General features: G+C 44.7%; 1 protein-coding gene across 1 annotated transcript in view; it reads left to right on the forward strand.

Annotated features, from left to right (window-relative positions):
* The first annotated feature begins 598 nt into the window (after positions 1-598).
* LOC133020647 (kinesin-like protein KIF20B) overlaps positions 599-24072 on the forward strand; it is a 32501-nt gene continuing 9027 nt past the window's right edge. Inside the window, exons 1-30 of the mRNA XM_061087288.1 lie at positions 599-650; positions 2266-2359; positions 3863-3952; positions 4057-4173; positions 4307-4445; positions 4790-4974; positions 6422-6476; positions 6737-6943; positions 8055-8166; positions 8303-8368; positions 8498-8644; positions 9187-9349; positions 9442-9591; positions 9784-9894; positions 10447-10586; positions 11018-11138; positions 11792-11918; positions 12167-12360; positions 12827-13249; positions 13539-14575; positions 14757-14895; positions 15230-15352; positions 15502-15556; positions 15749-15874; positions 16156-16286; positions 16540-16695; positions 17121-17297; positions 17465-17638; positions 17998-18096; positions 18338-18547. Coding sequence (XP_060943271.1) covers positions 2267-2359; positions 3863-3952; positions 4057-4173; positions 4307-4445; positions 4790-4974; positions 6422-6476; positions 6737-6943; positions 8055-8166; positions 8303-8368; positions 8498-8644; positions 9187-9349; positions 9442-9591; positions 9784-9894; positions 10447-10586; positions 11018-11138; positions 11792-11918; positions 12167-12360; positions 12827-13249; positions 13539-14575; positions 14757-14895; positions 15230-15352; positions 15502-15556; positions 15749-15874; positions 16156-16286; positions 16540-16695; positions 17121-17297; positions 17465-17638; positions 17998-18096; positions 18338-18547 — 5067 coding nt within the window. The 5' untranslated portion in view covers positions 599-650; position 2266. The remainder of the gene's footprint in view (positions 651-2265; positions 2360-3862; positions 3953-4056; positions 4174-4306; positions 4446-4789; positions 4975-6421; positions 6477-6736; positions 6944-8054; positions 8167-8302; positions 8369-8497; positions 8645-9186; positions 9350-9441; positions 9592-9783; positions 9895-10446; positions 10587-11017; positions 11139-11791; positions 11919-12166; positions 12361-12826; positions 13250-13538; positions 14576-14756; positions 14896-15229; positions 15353-15501; positions 15557-15748; positions 15875-16155; positions 16287-16539; positions 16696-17120; positions 17298-17464; positions 17639-17997; positions 18097-18337; positions 18548-24072) is intronic.

A 24072-nucleotide genomic window follows, 5' to 3' on the forward strand; every position in this document is an offset into this window, starting at 1 on the left:
TTTACTTTTGATACTTAAGTACATTTCAACACCAGATACTTTTGATACTTAAGTTTAATATGAGCTACTTCAAGACTTTTACTTAAGTCATTTTCTGACGGGTGACTTTTACTTTTACCGAAGTCGCTTTCAGGTCAGATATCTGTACTTTTACTCAAGTATGGCTTTCAAGTACTTTATACACCACTGATGGTTTCTTTGTCACATCGATTCTGCGTCTTTAAAACAGTGGACATCAAAGGCCGCCGCGTTAAAACACTGGACATCAAAGGCCGCCGCGTTAAAACACTGGACATCAAAGGCCCCGCGTTAAAACACTGGACATCAAAGGCCGCCGCGTTAAAACACTGGACATCAGAGGCCCCGCGTTAAAACAGTGGACATCAAAGGCAGCTGCGTTAAAACACTGGACATCAAAGGCCGCCGCGTTAAGACAGTGGACATCAACGGCAGCTGCGTTAAAACACTGGACATCAAAGGCAGCTGCGTTAAGACAGTGGACATCGAAGGCAGCTGCGTTTACAACCAGTGGCAGTTTCTGTCGACACCGGAAGTGCCTTTACGAGCTGCCGCTGCCACGATGTGAGTTTGCCCCTGACTGCAGAAAGTGTGTCCGTCTCCGGAGCTCATGTCCCGGGTCCCACTGTCAGGTGAGGCTCGCTGTTCTGTCTCCTCCATGTGTCCAAGAACCTGTGGACAGTGGCTAGCTAGCTGCTTAGCGTTAGCTTGGCTAATGAACAACTGTTGACAGCAGCTGTCGGTGATAAACTAACTGGTTAGCATCCAGCAGTTAGCTTCCAGCAGTTAGCATCCAGCAGTTAGCTTCCAGCAGTTCGCTTCCAGCAGTTAGCTTCCAGTAGTTCGCTTGAGCTCAGAACGTGTAGCTCTCCGGGTTTCACGTTATTCACGATTAATCTTCGGCCTGCACGTTAATTACTTATTTCGCCGTCGCTACACAAACGTCCAGGTCCAGGTTCTCAGAGTCTGGAACCAGGTCCAGGTTCTCAGAGTCTGGAACCAGCTCCGGGGTCCAGGGGGCTTGGCCGGATCCGGATCAGCTGATGGAACCTGGAGCAACCTGTGGATCATCATCTGGTTCTAGAGTCAGGATCACTGATCGGCCTTTATGCCAAGTTAGTTAACAGATATAAAGAATTTGCGTTTTGTTTACAAACGCAGCAGACAATATAAAATATGAAAATGAGAAGTTGACAAATATTGTTTGTGCAATATATGTTCTGCAGCTGCTGTATCTCTTTGCCCGAGATCATTTCCCCCATCGGGACAATAAAGTATATTTGATTTGGGAAAATAATTGTGCAATATGTTGTAAAAACTATAAGAGGATTGGAATGATTTGTATATTTTTTTGTCCAGCCTCCTTTTTTCATATGTGGAATTAATGAACATGATTTATTGCTCTGACTGAAATATGCACACAAACGTATACATAATATCCATTGTTTGGTATTATACATTTTAGTATATGTATGAACTATTGAACTATTGTATCGTTGCCTTTCTAATTTTCCATTTGATTAACAGTATTAATAATACTACAAATAACAGAAGTAAGATTAGTAATGTGCGCATAATTCATATATATTTAACATACTAGTCTGAACCATATACATATGAATATTACTTTAATCATCCTCCCCCTCTGAGATGGTTTCCTCCACCAGTTCATGTGCTGCCTTCAGTTAGTGCACTGTTGGGATTTACTTAATTGTTCCTGTAAAGTTATATTTGGTTCTATTTCTGTTCTAATCTATTTAGATGTGTCTGCACTTGTGCTGCTGTAATACTCAAATTATCCTCAAGGGGATCACTAAAGTATTCTCTGTTTTATAGAAATATAAAAATATAATCTGTTTATCGACCTAGTTTTACATGAATCAGTACATTTTATTGATCTTTTTATTGTCTGTGCACATTTGGTCTAATGTCATTTTAACTGGATTTTTAACTTAAATGACTAATGACTCCATTACACACTTTATTTATTAGATGGCAGATTATCGCCCTGAAGGTGCCACTGTATTATCTATATATTTAATTTGTCAACGTTTCCACATTGATTTGGGGATTCATACATTTTCGCAAGCAAAGACAGAATATACAAACATTATTAAAAATAATCATTTGGCTGAAATGCTTGGTTAAAGTCATTCAGATTGTAATATCTATACAAGGCTCAGGATTAATTGTTCTATCGTCAGATTGATGGTGGATTTTGAGTTTTGAATCTCCTCTTTGTTGCAGGATGATGGAACCAAGCGTGAACCACAAGGCCGAGAGAAGAGAGCAGCTCCAGGCCGACGACTCAGCACGACTCAGCACTTTACCACACTCACAGGTACAATGAAAACAGAAAGTGAAGGAAAAGAAAACGTTGATGGACGAGTTAATACATTCAACTCACTCACGTATCACAGATTTAACTCAAAATATAACAAATTAAGTTTTATGCATAATTAGCAGCAGGTTGTCGGGTCCGACTCGTTCAAACAGGAACATGTGGGAGCACCAGGCGAGGGGCGGAGCCTATAGAGCAGCAGGAGGCGGGACAGGACGTATAAACTCTGCTTTGGAAAGATCAGTGTTGTTTACAGAGATCTTAATAGGAGGCTGCAGGAAAAGCTCCACTAAATGTCCAGAGCAACTGACTCTTGCATGTTCACACACAGCCTGTCCAGAACATTTCTGGAACATGAGTTCAGTTGATGTCCGCAGCTGCAGTGAACTGAACGCCTCCACAGGCTAACACACCTGGGAAAGAGTTCTCCCTCTGAATGACCTGGACTGTAAAGATGTTGAAACACATTGCTCGTGTGTCTGACTCGTTGCAATGAGGTGTAACCACATATCTTAACGTTGAGCAGATCCACAGTGAATGCTCACATGCATCATAGAGGTCTCCATCAGAAAAGGATTTGTTGAGATAAAATGTGCAAGATAATGTTTATCTACAATAATTATATTGATGGTAAATCTAATTCCTTGATTAATCAGAATGATGACCTCAATCTTGCATCCAGCCCTGAGGCTTGTTTGTACTGAATGTCAGCTCCTGTTCATAGTATGATGCAATCGTTACCTGCTTCTCTCCAGCATTGTGTCTTTGGATGTCACGATATGTTCTCACCTCGTGTTAGTGACTGCACGCAGGTAGAAGCGGACCCTGATAGAACAGCGCCCTCTGTAGGCTCAGGCGACCAACGCCTGTCATGTGACCTTCTTGCTCTTTGACTGTTTGTTGTAATATCTTCATCTTGTTTTCACTATGTCTCTGAACCTCTGACCAGGGTTCGTACGGTCATGTAAAACCTGGAAAAGTCATGGAATTTTAAAATGTGTTTTTCCAGGCCTGGAAAAGTCCTGGAAAAAAATAATCTCCCAAAAAATTTGGAAAAGTCATGGAAATTTGTTATATTCACATTTTCATGTCGTTCATTTTAGGGATGGGCATAATTAATAGATGACCGATTAAGACAATTTAATCGAATGCCCATCCCTAGTTCATTTACGCTGAGTTTTAAATAATTCATATGCTTTTAAAGAAATACGCTCAAAATATAGGCAGGAATACTTGGGTTTGTGTCGTTTAAGGTATACTGTATGACTTGGAATTCTCATTGTTAGTTTGAAAACTACATTTTGTCACTTTTTCGTGTATACACTGAGATTTCACAAAATGTTTGGTCATGGAAATTTGGTTAAAAGTTATTGAAAAGTCATGGAAAAGTCATGGAAATCCATTGTTCAAAATGTGTATGAACCCTGTCTGACACGTTGGTGACTAATCCAGATGTGAGCTTCAATCTAAAGCCAAAAAATATGTCCTATGCTTTTCCTGCAGCATTCCAGCATGGAGGAGAGAGAGCACCTCCAGGTCTTCCTCCGAATCCGACCCTTCACCTCAGCAGAGAGAAGCAGCGGAGAGCCGCTGGTAAAACAGAGAAACAGGCTCTCGTGTGCAGGGACTTGATTCTGTGGAATAGTTGTTTTTTAGTTGATCTGTTCTGCAAACCAACATCAGCTGTTTTCTTACAGGATTGTGTTTCCATCGAGTCTCCTGACGCGGTCCTGCTGAAGCCTCCATGCCTGTCGCTCTCGGCGAGCGTAGACAAATCCCTGCCACAGACTGGACAACGCTTCCAGTTCTCTCAGGTCGGTTCCTCGGGCAGACTAGGAAGCCACAGGCAGATTATCTTCTTCCACAGACTTGTTCTGATTCTTCTTCTTCCACTACAGACACTTGAAAGTCTCCAGTCATTATTTCTGTTCTGGTTTCCTTCCTCAGGTGTACGCTCCTGAGACGACGCAGAGAGAGCTGTTTGAAGGCTCAGTGAAGACCTTGGTGAAAAATGTTCTTGAAGGAGAAAACTCGCTGGTGTTCACTTACGGAGTCACCAACGCTGGGAAGACCTTCACCTTCTTAGGTCTGTCCCTGGATCAGTTACACCCTGTTCAGACCTGGTGTTAACCTCTGTCCTGAGTGGTCAGTGCTACGTTCAAGTCTGAACGCACCTGAATGCATCCTGACACCTGAGCACTCAGGGGCTTTCACAAGACACATGACAGACTCAGCTGACCTCTGACCAGCTGTAATTTAAATGTATTTGTGCTTTTTATGCTTCTTTGAGAAGTTGTCGCTCTCAGGAGAAAGTGATCTTTAGATCTGCAGCTTCTTTAAAGCACTAAGCTGGATTCAGTTTCTTAGATTTAATGATGAAGAGGAGGAGGAGGAGGAAGATAACATGACCACATGCTCTTGTCCCTCCAGGTCCAGATACTGATGCAGGGATCCTGCCCAGGTCTCTGAACGTCATGTTCAGTAGCATCGACAAGCAGGTTTTCGCCGGGACGACCATCAAACCTCATCACTGCAGAGGTTTCACAGGACTCAGCACAGAGCAGCAGGCGGAGGAGGCCATGTTCAAGAGGAACCTCTTCAGGCAGCTGAAAGAAGTAACTACTCCATTCACCTGTTTGACAAGAGGCTGCTTGAAACCAACTGGCTCTAACACACACTGTAAACACAGACGGACGACATGCCAGCTCACAATTGTGAATACAAATGCTCTTGATCAAAAAAATCGAAGTAGACATCTCACAGATGTTTGCTCAAGTGTTTCTGATAACTTTGGTTTGAATTAATTATTTGATGATATAAAAACGGCTGAGATATCATGATTGACAGCTGAGACTGACTCCTGATTAGGGATGGGGGAAAAAAATGATTCAGTTACAAATCGCGATTCTTGTGAATGACGATTTTAAATCGATATGCTGCCTCCCAAATCGATTTCTGGGGCAACATCATCCCAGAGCAAGTTGACCAGTTCTTGTTTTTGCACAAGAATCTAAACATACCCAAGCACTAGCTTTGTATCGCCTACATGCAAACAACAATAGCACTACTTTCAAAGTTTATATTTTAAGTAAACTTTTATTCATTCTATTTAATTTACCTTGTATTTATTGTTTAAAAGTAGCCTAAGTGGCTTACATTTCTTAATCTGTCAGTTTGTGTGCAGTTGACAGGGGCTATACAATAATAGGGAACATTTTTATTTATTTTCTCTATTGGCTGCCCGGCAGTCGTTAAGTTAATGTTAATATTTGAAATAAAACTTGTAAAGCTATAAGTGAATTTGACTGTGTTGTATTTGAAGGTTTGATTCAACATTTTTCCATGGTCCAGTATTTAAAAAAAAAAAAAAAAGAAGAAATCCCAGGAAATCGTAATATCGAATCGCAATACATATCGTATCGCCACCTAAGTATCGTGATAGTATCGTATGGGGAGGTCCCTGCTGATTCCCGTCCCTACTCCTGATTGGTCGAAATCGTGTAAAAGCAGAACTTTATTACCATGGCTCCACGTCACGATTACTGCTGCACAGACTCTGAATCTAAATGATGTCATCACCACAGGTTAGCAGCGTTAGTATCGAGTTAGTATTTTACTTCTGTACAAGGGGATAAAGAGACACGTGGTCCATCCTTTGTCCGCGGCTCAAATACTGTCTCGTGTCCACAGGTGAAAGTCTGTCCAGCGGCCGGCCGTGAACGACCATGTTCTCCTCGTCCCGTCATTGCCGCCTCAGTTTTTAAAACTACATTTCATCTGACGACTCATCTTTAAAAGATCAGTTATAGTTGTCACTCTATTCTCTTATTAGGCCTCTTAAGGTTTTGCTCGTCCTTAGCTTCAGGTCAGAGAAGTAAAAGTGAACTTCACTCTCACTGTTACATAAACTGTTAAAACTTCAAAGCTGCAGCTGAGGAGAACCTTCCTGTTCACACTCGTGTTTCCTTCCTTGCATCATCTTACTTGTGACTCTTACCAGCGCTGACATTGACTCAGGAATTGTTCGTTAAATAAACCTGCTGTTTGCTCTTTGTCGTTTAGAGTGACCGGAGCAATGCCAGCCTGCTGAACTCGACCGACAAGACGCTCACTGAAGGTAGATGTGTTTGTTTGATCTATGTGTGAAGTGTGACTTCATCCTTAAGGGTCTCAAAAAGATATCTTTAGAATGTAGTGCTGGACCACAGCCGTCCCGACGAGATGGTTGGAAACACCCGGTGCCATTAGGAACCATATCCAACATAAATACAGTTTTTTTTTATTATAAATGTGGTAATAAATGTACAATTAAAACCAATATCGATGATACAAATGAGGTTGTGTGTTGCTGCCGTTACTGATGACCTTTCTCTGCAGGTGCCTCCATCCTCGGGACGCCTGTGGCTGCAGAGGACAAAATCAGCCTGGATGTGCAAACGCAGGCTCAGTTCTCTGTGTGGGTTTCCTTCTGTGAAATCTACAATGAGAACATTCACGACCTCCTGGAGGTGGTCTCCAGCGGGACCCTGAGGAGGACGGTGCTGCGCCTGTCACAGGATGTCGGGGGCAATGCCTTTGTCAAAGGTTCGTCGAGCCGGTTTAATGAAATGAATTCATATGTGATGTTTGATGAGACGCGGCAGGTTCGCTCCTGTGACACCTGCTGCTTATTAATAAATCATTTTTTGAAGAGAACATGTCACAGAACATGTTAATCAAACCGTCAGGCGGGTGGATTCCGGTTTTCCACTTGTTGCATGCTGCTCAGTGGCAGTGTTGGCTGATGCTAGTAAAAGTTTGGAGAATTCTTTAACTCCTGCTAGTGTGCCTGATGTGTAGGGTTGCAAAATTCTGGGAATTTTCAAAGTTGGAAACTTTCCATGGGAATTAACGGGAATATACGGGAATTAACTGGAAATGTTGAGGGTAATTTATACTAACTGTATTTACCTTGTCATATACAGACATAAATATAAACATTTTGTTGTGTCATAGTCTGATTTGAGCCCTGAGGAAACTTTGGGCACTTGACTATATGCTTCTGCATCGTTGTGTCATTCTTAACATAGGTCTTTGCACAGTATTTGCAAATGTACACAGCCTTTCCTTCTACATTGGATGAGGTGAAATGTCTCCACACATGAGAGAGTGCACGTGGCATTGTTCTGTAGAATAAGATGAGAAAAAAGTTTGTAAAAAAACACTAATGCAATGCCAGAGATATAAATAGTTAGCCAAACAATTGGAATCGTCTGTAAACATATTTTACAATTGATGGATCAATGAATGGAAATAGTCTAGATGAACAGATGAACAATCCTCAATCAGCATGATAATATATTTTCCCAGTAATATCATGGAAACTTACCTGACTAGTCCTTCACTCTACAGCAGGCCTCAATAGCCCTGCTGTAGAGTGAAGCATGCTGGGAGTTATCTGTGCATGTGATGGAAGAATGCACAGTGGAGGGTTGAAACTCAACGTTCCATACATCTTTAAAATAGAGTTTTGAATGATGTTTTTGTTGCTCAGCGTTTAATTTGCAAAGTTTTGTTTTTTTCAAAATTCCCAAAATTCCCGAGCTTAATATTCCCGTGGAAAGTTTCTGGAAAGTTTCCGGAAATTTACCGGAAACTTTCCGCCCCTTTGCAACCATACTGATGTGTAGAAAATATTAAATATCTTTGTATGTAGATCTGCGCTGGGTTCAGGTCAACAGTGCAGAAGAGGCGTACACGGTGATGAAGCTGGGGAAGAGGAACCAGAGCTTCTCCTCCACCCGACTCAACCACCTGTCCAGCCGGAGGTGAGGAGCGAGGCAGCCGTCTGTGGGAAAGACTTCTTATCGACCAACCGTGAATCCGTCAGACTTACTCTTAAGTTTGTGGTTACACCCTTTTCATATAAAGTTGATGAAACGTGTGTTTTCTCTCTCTCTACAGTCACAGTATTTTCACAGTTCGCATTTTGAGGGTTGACGCTATTGGGACGGTGCCCATAGTCAGCGAGTGAGTAAAACTTAAGATTTAACATGAAGGCTGGAAGTGTGCAGAATGAAATGAAGCACGAAATGTTGAACATGAAGGTTTATTGCCAGGGACCATGTTGTTCATGAAGATTCATTTATTTGTCATCAGGTTGTGTCTGTGTGACCTCGCCGGCTCGGAGAGATGCGCCAAGACTCAGAATAAAGGAGAGCGTCTGAAAGAAGCTGGAAACATCAACACGTCTCTGCTCATCCTGGGGAAATGCATCAATGCTCTGAGGCACAATCAGCAGGCCAAGTGAGATTATGACTCTGTCGTGGAAGACACGGAGCAAAGTCCGGCCTCTGCACACCGGCTCCTTGAGATCACTTTATTTATAAGGCTAACACACATTACCCCTTTGACCCTAAAGCTCTGAATAAAAACTCATTCGCAAACATGAGGGTTTTCTGAAGAGCTGGCAGAAAACTGTAATTTCTCAAACTCAAATATGAAAAAACAATAAACCCCTTCCTAACATTATAAATCATTCTATAAACATGATGAACATAAAAAAACAACATTAGTAAAGTGGCCAACTTGCCAGGACCAGCGTCCTCCTCCTCCTCCACTGACAGGTCTCACAGACTGAGTCGGGATCAGCAGGAACCTGAAGATGAAGATGACTCTTCCTCATTGTTGTTTTCATCAATGAAACTCTGCTGCTCTACTATCGCTCCGCTAAACCTGATTCTCTGTTTATCTCGGATGAAAAACGTGATTTATTTGGTACTTTGGTTGTGTTTCGTCGGCACAATCTATCAAAGACAACTGAACCAAACCTTTCCCCCCCCCCTCAGGCTGCTTCAGCATGTTCCCTTCAGAGAGAGCAAGCTGACCCACTACCTGCAGGGCTTCTTCTGTGGCCAAGGAAAAGTCTGCATGATAGTCAACATCAACCCGTGCGCCTCCATGTACGACGAGACCCTCAACGTCCTCAAGTTCTCTGCCGTGGCACAGAAGGTGCATCTTCTCAAGTCCCTTTATTTTATATGAAAAAACAAACTACCACTACATCATCAGATTTATTTATTAACCTAATCATGTGTTTCCAGGTTGTAGTCCTGTCCACAAGGCGTCTTGCCTCTAAACCGCAGAGGTCGGCCTGTGACGTGCCCTTCGGCGGCGGCGGTGCCGAGAGGAAGACTCCTCCCAGTAGGAGGAGCTCTCTGAGCGACTGGGAGAGGAGCCTGGAGGATGTGAAGGTGCGGACCATTACTGTTTGTTATTTTACTGCTGTAGTTTGGATCCTTCCTTTCCTGGCTTTAACGATTCCCCAGATAAACCTTCATAGGACACAGTGTGAAATGAGGAGAGAGAAGCCTGTAGCTGCTGCAGGTGACCTCCAGCGCCCCGGGCCTCAAACCTTCATCGTGTCTCTTACTGTGTTTGTCCAGGAGGAAGTGGACGGAGAGTACGAGGAAGGAAACAGCCTGATGGAGGAAACTATGGACCAGACCGGGAATGGAGACGATGGTGAAATCCTCACCAGCAAACAGACGCATCAGGTCAGGCCCTTCACATTTTAATTTGAATTCATTTTAATGTGTCTAACAAAGAAGTTTGAATCATTCATTTTGTAAAGTTAAATTTTCAATGAATGGAATCAGCAGTTATTTGTATTGTAGCACAGAGTGAGCAGGGCGTCAGATTATTTCACATCTGATAAATTACAATATTTTCATAATAACAGTTTTCGTAACTTTATTTTTACTGTCATTTATTAATGTGCTTTATTTTCAACTTTAATAAACGCACATATTGTACATATTTCATATTTGTTTTATATATATATTTTTTAAATCTTTATATGCTTATATTTCTAATCTTGCATGGAGCTATTGTAACAAACACAACTATTTCTGATTCTGATAAGTTCTGAAAACGTGATTTGGTCTCTGTTCATTTTCTGAGATCATCTGTGTTCCGTCTTCATTTCACAAAGTATTTTGCTCTCAGCTTTCTGCCTTTTCATGTGTAATTATTCAATTTTCTTTCACAGGACATGTATTGGATATATTTGCTAAAATGTCTCCTGTTTTTTGTGTTCTGCTCTTCAGCAGCAGGTGGCGCTGCTGAGGCAGCTGCAGATTGAGCTGAAGCAGGAGCGAGCGGCGGGTTTCCTCACCGAGGCGCGAGTGAGAGAGGAAATCAGCAGAGAGTTCTCTGACCTTTTCTCAGAGATGCAGATCGACTTCAAGTGAGGACGTTTTTAAAGATATTCCGGCTGTTTCACTTTTATTGATAAAACGATGAACATGAAATTACAGAGAATCAGGGAGACGTGAAGTTAATGTGATCTCCCTTTAACTCATGAGTTCTAGGATATATTTTGCCTTTGTACACAACTTCTTTACCAGTTCATCATTGTTTGGGTTTCGTAATGTATTTGTATATTTCAGTTGAAGGATCTCAGGGATGTTTAAACCTGGTTCTTACTCAAGTCACATAACAACACAACTAACAGATGAAGAAACTGACTTTTGTGAATCTTTGTGATATAACGGTGAAAATGATGTGACTCCGCTTCGCTCAAAACAGTCTCTGGAGGAAACAGATCAAAATGCTCACTAATGAACTCTAGATACTTGACTAATAGAAGTGTGTGTCTGTGTGTGATTTCTCGTGCAGTGAGCGCTTGGTGAGGGAGAGAGAAATCTTGGAGGAGCGAGCAGACCGGAGGCTGGAGATCTTTAAGAACCTCGTTGACAAGATGACCAAAGCTGGAACCGGTCAGGAGGCAGAAGACATGGTATGACACTCTCTCTCTTCCTTCTCAGACCAGTCAGTAAAGCTGCTTCCAGACAGGAACTGAACTCCGCAGAACCTTTGTGTTTTCTCCGGAGGACGTACATGTGTGGATGCAGATGTCCGAGTGACTTTCTCTGCCTGACCTCAGAGTGTAATGTCCGTACAGAGAAGCTCCCGCTGTGTTGTGCATGTGTGAGAAGCAAGACGCCAGTAAACTCAGCAGCCAGTTCTCCAGTTTACCTGCAGGTCCTGTCTGAAACATTAATGTGAAGACGCATTTTAGAGGATAAAGCTCTAATGATCAAAACAAAACGTTACATATTATTAAGCTGAAGCTGAATGACAGTGAAGATGGTTAATATCTCAGAGAAACATCTGTGTTAACCTTTGAGTTTCACTTTTTCTTGCCCCTCTGTCTACAGCCGGTCACTGAAGTAATAACTAAGCCTGTTGGAGTAAATTAATTTGCCCTGAGATCAAAGGGAGCTGCAAGTTTTCTAATACTTCATCTTTGCAGAATACAGCTCATTCGATGTCTTTTTGACAGATACATTATTAGCCGAGACGGAATCTGTCCGTCACTTCTCAGGTCACTGTGAGTTCAGTACTTGCAACATGTTCGTTCATCTCCCTGACGTTTCCTTCCTCCTGCAGGACAAATCTCTAGACTCCTCCGACCTGACAGCAGGTCAGAGTCTGGGCTCCGGGGAATCAGGAGCCGTGCAGGAGCTGCACGAGCACCAGAAGAAAGTCCAAGAGCAGGAAGCTCATAAACACAAAGGTGAAGATGAGTCCATCAGTTTCTCTCCATGTTTTCAGACATAACCACCAGAAAACAGCACATTGAATATACAGATGTCATATTTTACATTAGAAAGGTCCATAACTGGATCAGTGTTGCAAGACGTCTCTTTGACTGTAAAAGGTATTTTTAAAGTGATTTATAGCAGCTTGAGTTTCTGTTTTTTGTCAGCTGGAAACCAACATGTCACTGCTTCTTACTTCCTGTTGTATTCATTCATTTTCAAGGCGAAAGCAACGAAGAGGACGAGGCGACAATGACGCTTCTCTCTCAGCTCCAGGAGAAGTCGTCAGAAGTTTCCCGGCTGGAGAAGCAGGTGGAAGATCTGCAGAGGGCAGCAGAGAGGCGTTCCCGAGGCCGCTCCTCCACGCTGGAGAAGGAGAGTTCACCTGAGAGTTCACCTGAGAGAGAGCAGCTGCAGGTAAGAACCGTGGACGTGACCAGGACAGTCACTCTAAAGATGATGATGATTTTATGACCTGTATCTACATACATATACAAACTGCCCACATACTTCAGGACCTGAACTGTTTTAGGGTCTGAACTGTGTATGACCTGAAAACTGTCAGACCCGTTAGCCACTTATTTACTCTACAAAGATCTGAAAGTATGTTTGCTTATCTCCAAAAGAAACGTATGTAAATCAGTTCTCTGTGTTTCGATTCCTCTCCCAAGTCTGAACAAGAAGTTAACAAAGAAAATACTACATCCACTTTTCTGTCCGAGCTAGGAAGTTCATCCTTACATCTTTCTTTATTGTACTTATTGCCGCTTGAGGTCAAAAGACGTTACCTTGAAAAAGTTCACTGTGTGCCTGAAAACAGACATTCCTCAAATAATTGAGTCTATTCGATGCTGTTTAATTCCTCTTTCCTCCTGACACCTAGGAGGCGCTGGCAGCCCTGGAGAAGGAGAAGAAGGGCAGAGAAGATGTGGTATCTGCTCTTGAGTACCAGACTTTGGGCAAAGAGGAGGCTCTGGCTTCTTTAGAGGAGGAGAGGAAGGCAAGGGAGGACGCCATTGCCTCAGTTGGCGAGCTGAAGCTAGGCAAAGATGAGGCGATAGCATCCCTCGAAAGAGAGAGTAAAGACAAAGAGGACGCCATAGCAGCGCTTGCAGAAGTGAAGGAGGCGCTCGCTGCTCTCAGTAAAGAGAAGAGCGTCGTAGAGGAGGCTCGCTCTCTTCTGGAGACGGAGAGGATGAAGACCAGCAGACTGGAAGAGGAGAGAGAGAAGAGGCAGCAGCAGGTTGACGCCCAACAACAGGAAGTCATGGACCTGACTGACCAAGTGGAAGCTGTGCAGCGTCAGGTGAGACAGAACTTAATGTTTAACCTTTTGACTTAAATGAAACTAGATAATTATAACAGAAGAGGTCTTCTCCTAGCGTGTGTGAGCACAAGCTGACGATCACATTTGTTTACTTATGAATAGAATCCCGATCGTTCCGTTCACTTCAACTGTGAAACCGTTGAATAAGTTCAGTTTACTGTTTATGCTTCATGCTCCGAATCTTCTCGTCAGAAGCCGGCTGCTTTCTGACTTTTTGGTTTGTGCCAAAACCAAAACATATCATTTTTTGTTGTTGAAATAACTGCAGGTGACAAGTGAGAGGGAGAGAGCAGATCACGCGTCAGTCCAGCTGGACGAACACTCGAAGCAGCTCCAGGTGAAGACTTCTCAGATCCACGTCCTGACGCTGGAAGCTCGAAACCTGAAGCTGCAGCTGGAGACCTCCACAGCTTCGCCCGGCAGCGTCGGGGATCTGCTGAGAGACGAGGTGTCGGTGCTCAGGAGGAACCTGGCTGACGAGAAGGAGCAAAATGAGAACAAGCGCCTTCAAACACTTGAGTTAGAGCGTGAGCTGCAACAGGTGAAGGAACAGCTGGAGCAATTTAACGAGAAGCTTCATCAACAGCACAAAGTTGAAGAGCTGAGGAAGAAGCTTCAGGAGCAGGAAGTGATGTCACAGCAGGCACTGGATGAGCTGAGATCTAAGCTTGAATGTCAAGAGCGTTCCTCCAAAGAAGACAGACACGAGCTCCGAGCAAAAGTAGACGAACAAAGACAGGCCTCAGAAACACAGCTGGAGGAGCTGAGATGCAAACTGAGTGAACAACAAGAAACTTCTGACAGAGTCTTAGATGATCTGAGGCTAAAGTTCAGCGAACAGGGGAAAACTGCAGAGCTGCTCAAGGCCGAACTGGAAGAGGCTAGGTCAAAGGTCACCGGTTCCTCCTGCTCTGAAGAAGAGGTCAAGAGGTTAAACTCTGAACTCCAGACAGAGGTGGCAGCCCTGAGAGAAAAGCTTTCCAACGTAGAAGAAGCTAAAGCGTCTGCCTCCGAAACCAAAGCTCCGCTCGCCTCTTCAGAGACTGAGACTGAAACGGACCTGGAGACGGAGAAGAGGGCGTCTGCAGAGCTGCAGAAGAAGCTGCTGGAGAAGGAGCTTCAGGTGAACGTCCTGCAGAAGAGCCTGCAGGAGGCAGTGGAGCGGCGGGAGGAGGAGCAGATCCAGGCGGTCCAGGAGGCTCGCCGCAGGGAGGCGGAGCGACGCAGGGAGCTGCTGGCCGTGGCTCACGAGGCCATCGCTCAGAAGGACCAGGATCTGGAGAAGAAAGGCGGCGAGATCGACAGGTGGTGGTTTATCTTCTGCTACATCTACACTTTACAAGTTGTTCTTTAATTTGTACTGGATCAGAGAGGAGAGTTTCTGAGCCTGGTTCTTCTAAAACTCTTCAGTTCATGATATGTTGAGATCATAATACCGTGTTTCATTTTGAATGTTTCTTTATTGCTGATATTTGTCCCTTCTCAGGCTGAAGGAAAACGCGAAGCTGGACTCAGCGAAGGTGCAGAGCCTCGGCCTGGAGCTGCAGAGGAAAGAGGAGGACGTGTCGGAGCTCAGGGAGAAGCTGGCTGACTACAAGAAGCAGGTCCAGCAGGTCCAGAAGGAGGTGGGCTCACTACTGTGTTCTCTGTGAAGACTAATGTACAAGAGCTGCTGACTTGGGACTTTCTGTCTTTATCTTAGTGTGGAGACACTTCGGCTTTTCACTCAAAACAAGCTTTATCTATTTTAAAATATTTAGATTCAGATCACAAACCTTTGTCTGTCAAAATTTGCCACCAAATTGAAAACATCATTTCAGTTTTGAAAAAGACGAAGAAACATGAAACTGATCTCATCCTAAAACCATTTCACTGTAAATAAAATAAGTAAATAGATAAAAACGTCAGGTAGTTTCAACTTTTACTTACAACTGAACGTTGTTGTGGTTTTTCCTGAAGATTTCTGCGATGAGGGAAGAGGTGAAGGTTTCCAGACAGAAGCTGACGGACACGGAGAAAACCAAGAAGCAGCTTCAGTCTGATGTGGCCAACAGAGACCGAACCATCCAGCAGCTCAAACTGGTGAAACATTTATCAGATCATCTACCAGCAAAACAACATCTAACAGCGCCCTCTTCTGTCCGAGACATGAAATGATCCAGTGGATTTAATTTGGTCTTCACACTGTTTTTTTAATGTTTTCATGTCGTCTCCATCTCGTCTCTCTTCAGGAACAGTCATGTGACACAAAGTCTGACCAGACGCTCTACCAGAAGTCCTGTAAAGGTGTGTGTGCGTGTGTGTGTGTGTGTGTGTGTGTGTGTGTGTGTGTGTGCGAACATGAGCAACAGATCAATGTTTTTTATGAATGTGGAAATACATGTGATATTTAAATATTCATGAGAACAATCTTGTAATATATTTCAAAGCTGAGAACCCACTCACTGGTTCTTGTCTGGGTGTTTTGTTGACCTGCAGAGCTTGAAGACAAAGGGCGGGTGATGGAGGACATGCGTCTGGCTCTGACGGAGCAGGAGGAGACTCAGGCGCAGATGGAAGACGTCCTGGAGCAGAAGCTGAACCTCATCCAGGAACTGTCCGACGGTAAGAGGACACAGGGCCTGAATAACCAGGGAGAGAAAGTGAAAAACAATGTACCAGTGCAATCGTCTTATAAATTAAACTGAAAAAAAGTCAGATTCTTTGTAAATTTTAGATTAAATAATAAGCTACAAACTGCCTTAAATTTCTAGATTTATAATTTATGTGGAGGCATCATCTGCTTTGAATCAAAGACGACTAATCTGTCCTCACAAAACTTTAGAATTCAAATATTCACACTCTACTTTGCAATGTAAAGAAACAACTTTTTTTTCACATTTCAGAATTGGACAAACTGAAGGCGATGTTGTTGCAACAGGACGGTGGAGCCGACGCCCACTTTGTGGTCGACAGCTCGTCACATGACGTCCAACAGGCCAAACAGGAAGCTGCACAGGCTCAGGACAAACTTAAAGTAATGATGGGAAATATACACAAACATGTTGTGTTAGAGCGAAGGAACAGAGATGTTTCCGCAGAAATACAAAGTGATGGAAACCAAACAGGATATTTGACAGTTAATAGTATTTACAGTATTTGTCCGTCTCTGCTGTGCGTTGTCAGATCTGTAGCTGCTCTTACATCAGCTCCATCCTTTTTATTGATTTTAATTCACAAAGTTTAAATAAATGCTTCGAAAATGAATGAAACAACACTGTTGTTTACAGCTGTGTACAGACAAACACCAGGCCGACCGCAAGAAGTGGCTGGAGGAGAAGCTCTCTCTGATTGGCCAAGCTAAAGAGGCCGAGGACAAGAGGAACCAGGAAATGAGGAAGTTTGCCGACGACAGAGAACGTTACGCCCGCCAGCAGAACCAGATGGTGAGAACCATGGAGAACACGGAGAACCGCTGAGGGAAAGCAGACGACTGCAGACACAGGATGAAGAATCCTCTTTGATCTGTTCAATCACAGTTTGTCCAGAAGCTTCTGGTAGAGAAGTTGATAACAGTTTGTCAGTTGGTCAGCCAGAATCTGGTTTTAACTCCCAGTCAAATAATTTTCCATAACTGGCTCATCGAGATGTTTAGTGTCTCCTCTGTGTTCAGATCTTTGTTATCTGACCCGTCTGATATTCACTGTTTTGTAAATCAAACATGAAGATGATCACAACAGCAAATGTCTCTTCTTTAGATGTTTTTAATGATCATTGCGACCTCCGAGGTGCTGGACTGGAGCCTGGTGTGTTTTTTCAGTTTTTTACTTAGCACTAACCCCCCCCCCCCCCCCTCTTCTCTCTCCCCCAGGGGGCGCTGTCGTCCCAGCTGACAGAGAAGGACCAGACCATGGAGACATGGAGGAAGGAGAGAGACACTCTGGTGGCAGCTTTGGAGGTTCAGCTCCAGAAACTTCTCTCCAGTCAGGCAGAGAAAGACAAACTCATCCAAGAGCTACGGCTCAAATCCCCACAGCCGCCACCAGAGGTCAGTGTAACGAAGGAGATCACAGAACATACTGAGGAGCGAGAAGATGGAGAAGCTACAACTTCTCTATCTTAAAGCTTTTTCCTGGTGGAAACTATAAAATAGAAGGTTGAGAGAAATGTGCCTGACAAAACAAATCCCAAGAGCCCATGAACTTCCTGTTGCAGTGTGATGCTGGTGATGGTGTCGGAGGTCATGATGGCGTCGGTGGTCGTGATGGCGTCGGTGGTCATGATGGCGTCGGTGGTGTGGGCGTGGCAGAGCTGCAGGCGGCTCTGCGTGAGAGGGAGGCCGACATCCAGCGCCTGAAGGAGGAGCTTAGAGCCTCCTCGGTCCCTCAGGTCGGTGTGAAGAGAAGATTCACTTTGTTTCTATACGAAGAGACGCAGAGTTCACAGATTAAAGTCATGTTTCATGTCAGGTTTAGATCTTTGGTTCCTTGTGGATGTTGACATTGTGTGTTCTGACCTTGTGTTGTGGATTTAACGGACATACAAACAGGAGGAACTCCACAGAACAACCCAGGATTGTGATGTGTGTTGTGTTTCATGTTGTCGTCAGTGTGAAATAACCACACACAGACTCTAAGGTTCCTCTGGCAGACGAGTGCAGCCTCAACACAATCAATTTATCAACATGATATATGGATTTTATTCTCATCATTTACACAAACATCTATTTCCTGTTCTTTCTATGACAGGACAAAAGCAGCGAGAGCCCTGCTACCGTGGCAGGGAAACCCCAGAGGGAAACCATCAGAGAGTCAGAAGGACGGACCAGAGCGTCCGTGAGCAGCCAAGTAAGTTCAGACCGGAACCAGTGAGACTTTCACTCAGGAAGCAAAATGCAACACGAGTGTGAGTCTGAAGGTTTGAATTTTCTATAGTGTTTTATATCTTCATATTTAACTTAAATGTCGAAAACAAAACATTGTGATTGGATTTGGGTAATTTCGTCTGTACTTAAAATCTATTTCCTGATTGACTGATATCTCTCTCTCTCTCTCTCTCTCTCTCTCTCTCTCTCTCTCTCTCTCTCAGGGCTCCGCTGGCTACCCATCTGTTCTCGATGCGTCTGAGATCTCCACAGAAAACGGACGGACGAGCCGCTTCCCTCGGCCCGAGATGGAAATCTCCTTCAGCCCCTTGCAGCCCAACCGCATGGCCCTGAGGCGCCAGGGGGAGGAGAGCGCCGTCACCGTCAAGATCACCCGCTCGGCACGCAAGAGGAAGAGCGCAGAGATGGAGAAGGTAAGAACCAGTCACACATCAGCGACCTGGTGATTCAAAGGATGAACAATCTCATCAGTGAGGGTCTTCAACATCCTTATGTTTTGCTCTTGGTGGATTTACACGAGATAACGAGTCAGAGAAGATGTTTTATTTTCAGATGTTTCTCACGCATGTTCTGCGCAGACGGTGAAATTGAATCTATTTTGAACTATGACTGTGTCCAGTCTCCACAAGAGATGAAGACAGTTTGTTGTGGATGTTGGAACACAAGGAACTAGATCAGGGGTGCCCACACTTTATGGGCTTGTGAGCTACTCTTGAAGATCTACCAACCAGATAATTGTTGATCTCAGAACAGTTGAGCGACGTTGTGTAGAAAAGTGAAGCTGCAGGTTAAAGGTCGTTGTCGGGGCAGCGTCTCACTGGGATTCCATTAAACGCAGTGAGGAGCTGCACTCGTGTCCATTGGTTTGTTTCCACTGATGTGAGGGACAGGAGCTCATGCTCGGTTACGCTTGTTTCCCAGAGGTGTGACACACACGCTCATGGAGACACATGTACACAAACAACCAATGTAACACACATCAAACACACACACCACAATATATTTGTACATATTACATGCATGATACAGTAAATTAATAATAATGAATTTATTATTAAATGTGTACTTTGGTACAAGGTTGCACACATTACTATAAATGTTGCCCTTCTAATAAATATGAATAGAACGAATGCATGTTTAAGTGGAGTAAACATGAAACCTCACTGTAATCCTACAGAGGGTAAAGACACTGCACACATTCATGTTCCCACCGCAGACAGGACGCTCTCATGAATCATAAACACCTCAGTCACAAGGTGGCGAGCCCGTGTCACTTCCTGTGCAGCTCAACGCTCCTGACGACTCTCCCACTGGTCGCTGTTCACTTTGCTTCCTCCAGATCGCTGAAGAAAGATTTTTAAATCAAAAACACCTCAGATTCCATTTCAACATTTTAAGATCTAAACCTCACGGAGCAGGTTCGGGTCAAAAAATAGCTTTCTACTTTGCATTTTGACCAATTGTCACTCGGACTCAAAGATGAACCGATTAAATTTCAGAGGTCAAAGGTCACGGTGACCTCTGTAAAAACACCATGTAGTCTGGTTGGGGCGGTGACCCTAGTTTAACGTCCCTGCTACAGGCTAATGTTTCAAAGGGTTGGACTTCATGAGCTGTGTTGATATTATAATGATGGAAGTGGTTTCATTCTGTGCTTCGTGCTTTTGCTTCGCCCGGCTGAAAGATCTGAAGATCTGAACAAATGCCAAAAGTCAGATCTCTGTTAACAGACAATAATAGTTTGGGTCGTTGACTTTATGAATTAAAACATGAAGAAGGAATCAAGCTGCAGACGAGGTGTGAGAACCGCTCTGTGTTGTCCTGCTGCCTCTTCACTGTGTTGTGTTGTTGGTGTGATGATCAGTGAAGCTTCTCACTCCTCTCTTCTAGCTTCAGACTCTATCTTCACTGCAGCTCCACAGTCTCAGCAGCTTGTTGCTCACCTGGTGAACACTGAATTCTCTCCTGATCCCAAGTGGCTGCATCTTTTTAGAAGGAGCTGATATTTTCCGAGTGGCAATAATTCAAATTCACAGGTGCTCAGTGTTTTACGTTTACTCCTGATAAAGTTACTTGTAATAGCAACGTGAGCGTCGCTGCAGGAGAGACTGAGACGCAGAAGGACACATGAAGGACACATGAAGGACACATGAAGGACACATGAAGGACTAGGGTTGCAAAATTCCGGGAAAATTCAAAGTTGGAAACTTTCCATGGGAATTAACGGGAATATACAGGAATTAACGGGAATTAACTGGAAATGTTGTGGGTAATTTATACTAACTGTATTTACCTTGTCATATACAGACATAAATATAAACATTTTGTTGTGTCATAGGCTGATTTGAGCCCTGAGGAAACTTTGGGCACTTGACTATATGCTTCTGCATCGTTGTGTCATTCTTAACATAGGTCTTTGCACAGTATTTGCAAATGTACACAGCCTTTCCTTCTACATTGGATGAGGTGAAATGTCTCCACACATGAGAGAGTGCACGTGGCATTGTTCTGTAGAATAAGATGAGAAAAAAGATTGTAAAAAAACACTAATGCAATGCCAGAGATATAAATAGTTAGCCAAACAATTGGAATCGTCTGTAAACATATTTTACAATTGATGGATAAATGAATGGAAATAGTCTAGATGAACAGATGAACAATCCTCAATCAGCATGCTAATATATGTTCCCAGTAATATCATGGAAACTTACCTGACTAGTCCTTCACTCTACAGCAGGCCTCAGTAGCCCTGCTGTAGAGTGAAGCATGCTGGGAGTTATCTGTGCATGTGATGGAAGAATGACCAGTGGAGGGTTGAAACTCAACGTTCCATACATCTTTAAAATAGAGTTTTGAATGATGTTTTTATTGCTCAGCGTTTAATTTGGGAATTTTTTTTTTTTTTTCAAAATTCCCAATATTCCCGAGCTTAACTTCCCATGGAAAGTTTCTGGAAAGTTTCCGGAAATTTACTGGAAACTTTCCGCCCCTTTGCAACCCTATAAGTAAACATGAAGGACACATGAAGGACACATGAAGGACACATGAAGGACACATGAAGGACACATGAAGGACACATGAAGGACACATGAAGGACACATGAAGGACACTGCGTCTCGTCAGTGTTCAGAAGGACGTGATGAGCACAGCAGGTCTGGACTGATGTCTGTGATCTCTGCTGCAAACAGTTTAACATGAAGGTTTTCATTTGCAGCTTTGAAGTTAGCAGATCCATCTCAGAATAGAGAAGCTACACAACATGTCAGTTCAGGTTTGACTGAAGACGGCAGCACTTGTGTGCACATTGTGTGACGTGAGGAGGATGTGAGTCTGCAGCAGTCGTCTCAGGAATAACTGAAATAACCTGAAGTGTACTAACGTCCTGTAGAGACACGTCACAGCTTCCCAGATGAACCTGCGTTCCTCACAGAGTGAACCTTCCTGAATAAAAGATGAAGATGGTTTTGAGGAAAGTTTGACGTGGAAACGGTTTCTGTTACAAAAGGTCAAAGTTTAGATCCGTCCTCTTTGTCTCCGGAGTCAGCGTCTGGGTCCATGTCTGCCTGAAATACTCCTCATTGTGTCGAGTAGTAAACAAACCTTGTTTTGTGTGTTTGATGAAGAGTCAGAGCTACAGCCGAGGGGGGGGGGGTGAAGGCAGGGGAAATCTTTTAAATTTCATAGATCTGTGAATAATAGATAAGTCGAGGCTAGACATTTTTAGAGCATGAAGGAGGAAACTTTGAAATATGCAACTGAGAGGAACCGAGATGAGTTAAATCAAAGACAGGAGAAGAACTTACAGGTTGAACAGAAGAGACGTTCAGAACGAGTCGCTTGATAAGCAAAGAGGGGGGGGGGGGGGGGTGAAGTAATTCCACTAGTGACTGCGGTTCTGCTGACTGAGCTCGGTTCCAGAGAACAGCACCGGAGGACGGAGCCGCTCGTGACACAGATTCAACTTCCACTTGAGGCATTAAAATGTGGAGAATTAGGATCTAGGTTATAATTGAGGCACATTTTCTTTCTTAACAATCCCATTCAGCATCAGAGACACTTTGTTCTTTATCTCGTTCCATTAATGCCACTGCACTGACCCAGTTTCCACCTGGAAAGCAAAGAATTCAACCTTATCTTAACAAAGGAAAGAGAGAAAGACAGAGGAGGAGGTTTGAACTGAGAGAGTCGACAGATTCAGTTAGTGACCCTGTGATTGACAGTATCAGACGAGAGAGCCCAACAGGAGGAAGCAGAGAGGGAGAGAGGGAGAGAGGGAGGGAGGGAGGGAGGGAGGGAGGGAGGGAGGGAGGGAGAGAGGGAGGGAGAGAGGGAGGGAGAGAGAGAGAGAGAGAGAGAGAGAGAGAGAGAGAGAGAGAGAGAGAGAGAGAGAGAGAGAGAGAGAGAGAGAGAGAGAGAGAGAGAGAGAGAGAGAGAGAGAGAGAGAGAGAGAGAGAGAGAGAGAGAGAGAGAGAGAGAGAGAGAGAGAGAGAGAGAGAGAGAGAGAGAGAGAGGGAGGAGGGAGGGAGGGAGGGAGGGAGGGAGGGAGGGAGGGAGGGAGGGAGGGAGGGAGGGAGGGAGGGAGGGAGAGAGCGCAAACAAACACAAGGGAAGCAGTTTCAACCCCAGAGAGAAATGGACCATAATAAACTGAGGAGGAAGAGTTCAGACGAAGGTGGAGGAAGCACGGAAAGAATAGATTGGGAGAAATTGGTTGAGGGTTAGAGACGCCCGCCAGGGAGGAAGACGAGATGGAGAGGAAGAGCAGAGGGGGGGGAAAACTGCAGTGGAGCGCAGGAGAGGAAGAAGGAAGAGAGGAGGAAGGAAGAGAGGAGGAAGATGAAAGTGGCGAGCTGAGCTTGGCGGGGGGGGGTTAGGTGGAGGTGAAAGAGGAGGGATTGTGGGTCGGACGGCTGCATGGGAGCAGGAGAGTGACGCTGCACGGAGTCTCACTCCCTCACCCGTCTCTCTCTCTGCACGGAGTCTCACTCCCTCACCCGTATCTCTCTCTGCACAGAGTCTCACTCCCTCACCCGTATCTCTCTCTCTCTGTGGGTCTGTCTGCACTGAGTCTCACTCCCTCACCCGTCTCTCTCTCTGCACAGAGTCTCACTCCCTCACCCGTCTCTCTCTCTGCACAGAGTCTCACTCCCTCACCCGTCTCTCTCTCTGCACGAAGTCTCACTCCCTCACCCGTCTCTCTCTCTCTCTCTGCGGGTCTGTCTGCACAGAGTCTCACTCCCTCACCCGTCTCTCTCTCTCTCTCTGCAGGTCTGTCTGCACTGAGTCTCACTCCCTCACCCGTCTCTCTCTCTCTCTGCGGGTCTGTCTGCACAGAGTCTCACTCCCTCACCCGTCTCTCTCTCTCTCTCTGCGGGTCTGTCTGCACAGAGTCTCACTCCCTCACCCGTCTCTCTCTCTGCGGGTCTGTCTGCACTGAGTCTCACTCCCTCACCTGTCTCTCTCTATCTCTCTGCGGGTCTGTCTGCACGGGGTCTCACTCCCTCACCCGTCTCTCTCTCTCTCTCTGCGGGTCTGTCTGCACGGAGTCTCACTCCCTCACCCGTCTCTCTCTCTCTCTCTCTGCGGGTCTGTCTGCACAGAGTCTCACTCCCTCACCCGTCTCTCTCTCTCTCTCTCTCTCTGCGGGTCTCTCTGCACGCAGTCTCACTCCCTCACCCGTCTCTCTCTCTCTCTCTGCGGGTCTGTCTGCACAGAGTCTCACTCCCTCACCCGTCTCTCTCTCTCTCTCTCTCTCTGCGGGTCTCTCTGCACGCAGTCTCACTCCCTCACCCGTCTCTCTCTATCTCTCTGCGGGTCTCTCTGCACTGAGTCTCACTCCCTCACCCGTCTCTCTCTCTCTCTCTGCGGGTCTGTCTGCACGCAGTCTCACTCCCTCACCCGTCTCTCTCTCTCTCTCTCTCTCTCTGCGGGTCTGTCT

This window comes from Limanda limanda, chromosome 15 (assembly GCF_963576545.1).
Source record: "Limanda limanda chromosome 15, fLimLim1.1, whole genome shotgun sequence".
Classification (NCBI taxonomy): Eukaryota; Metazoa; Chordata; class Actinopteri; order Pleuronectiformes; family Pleuronectidae; genus Limanda; species Limanda limanda.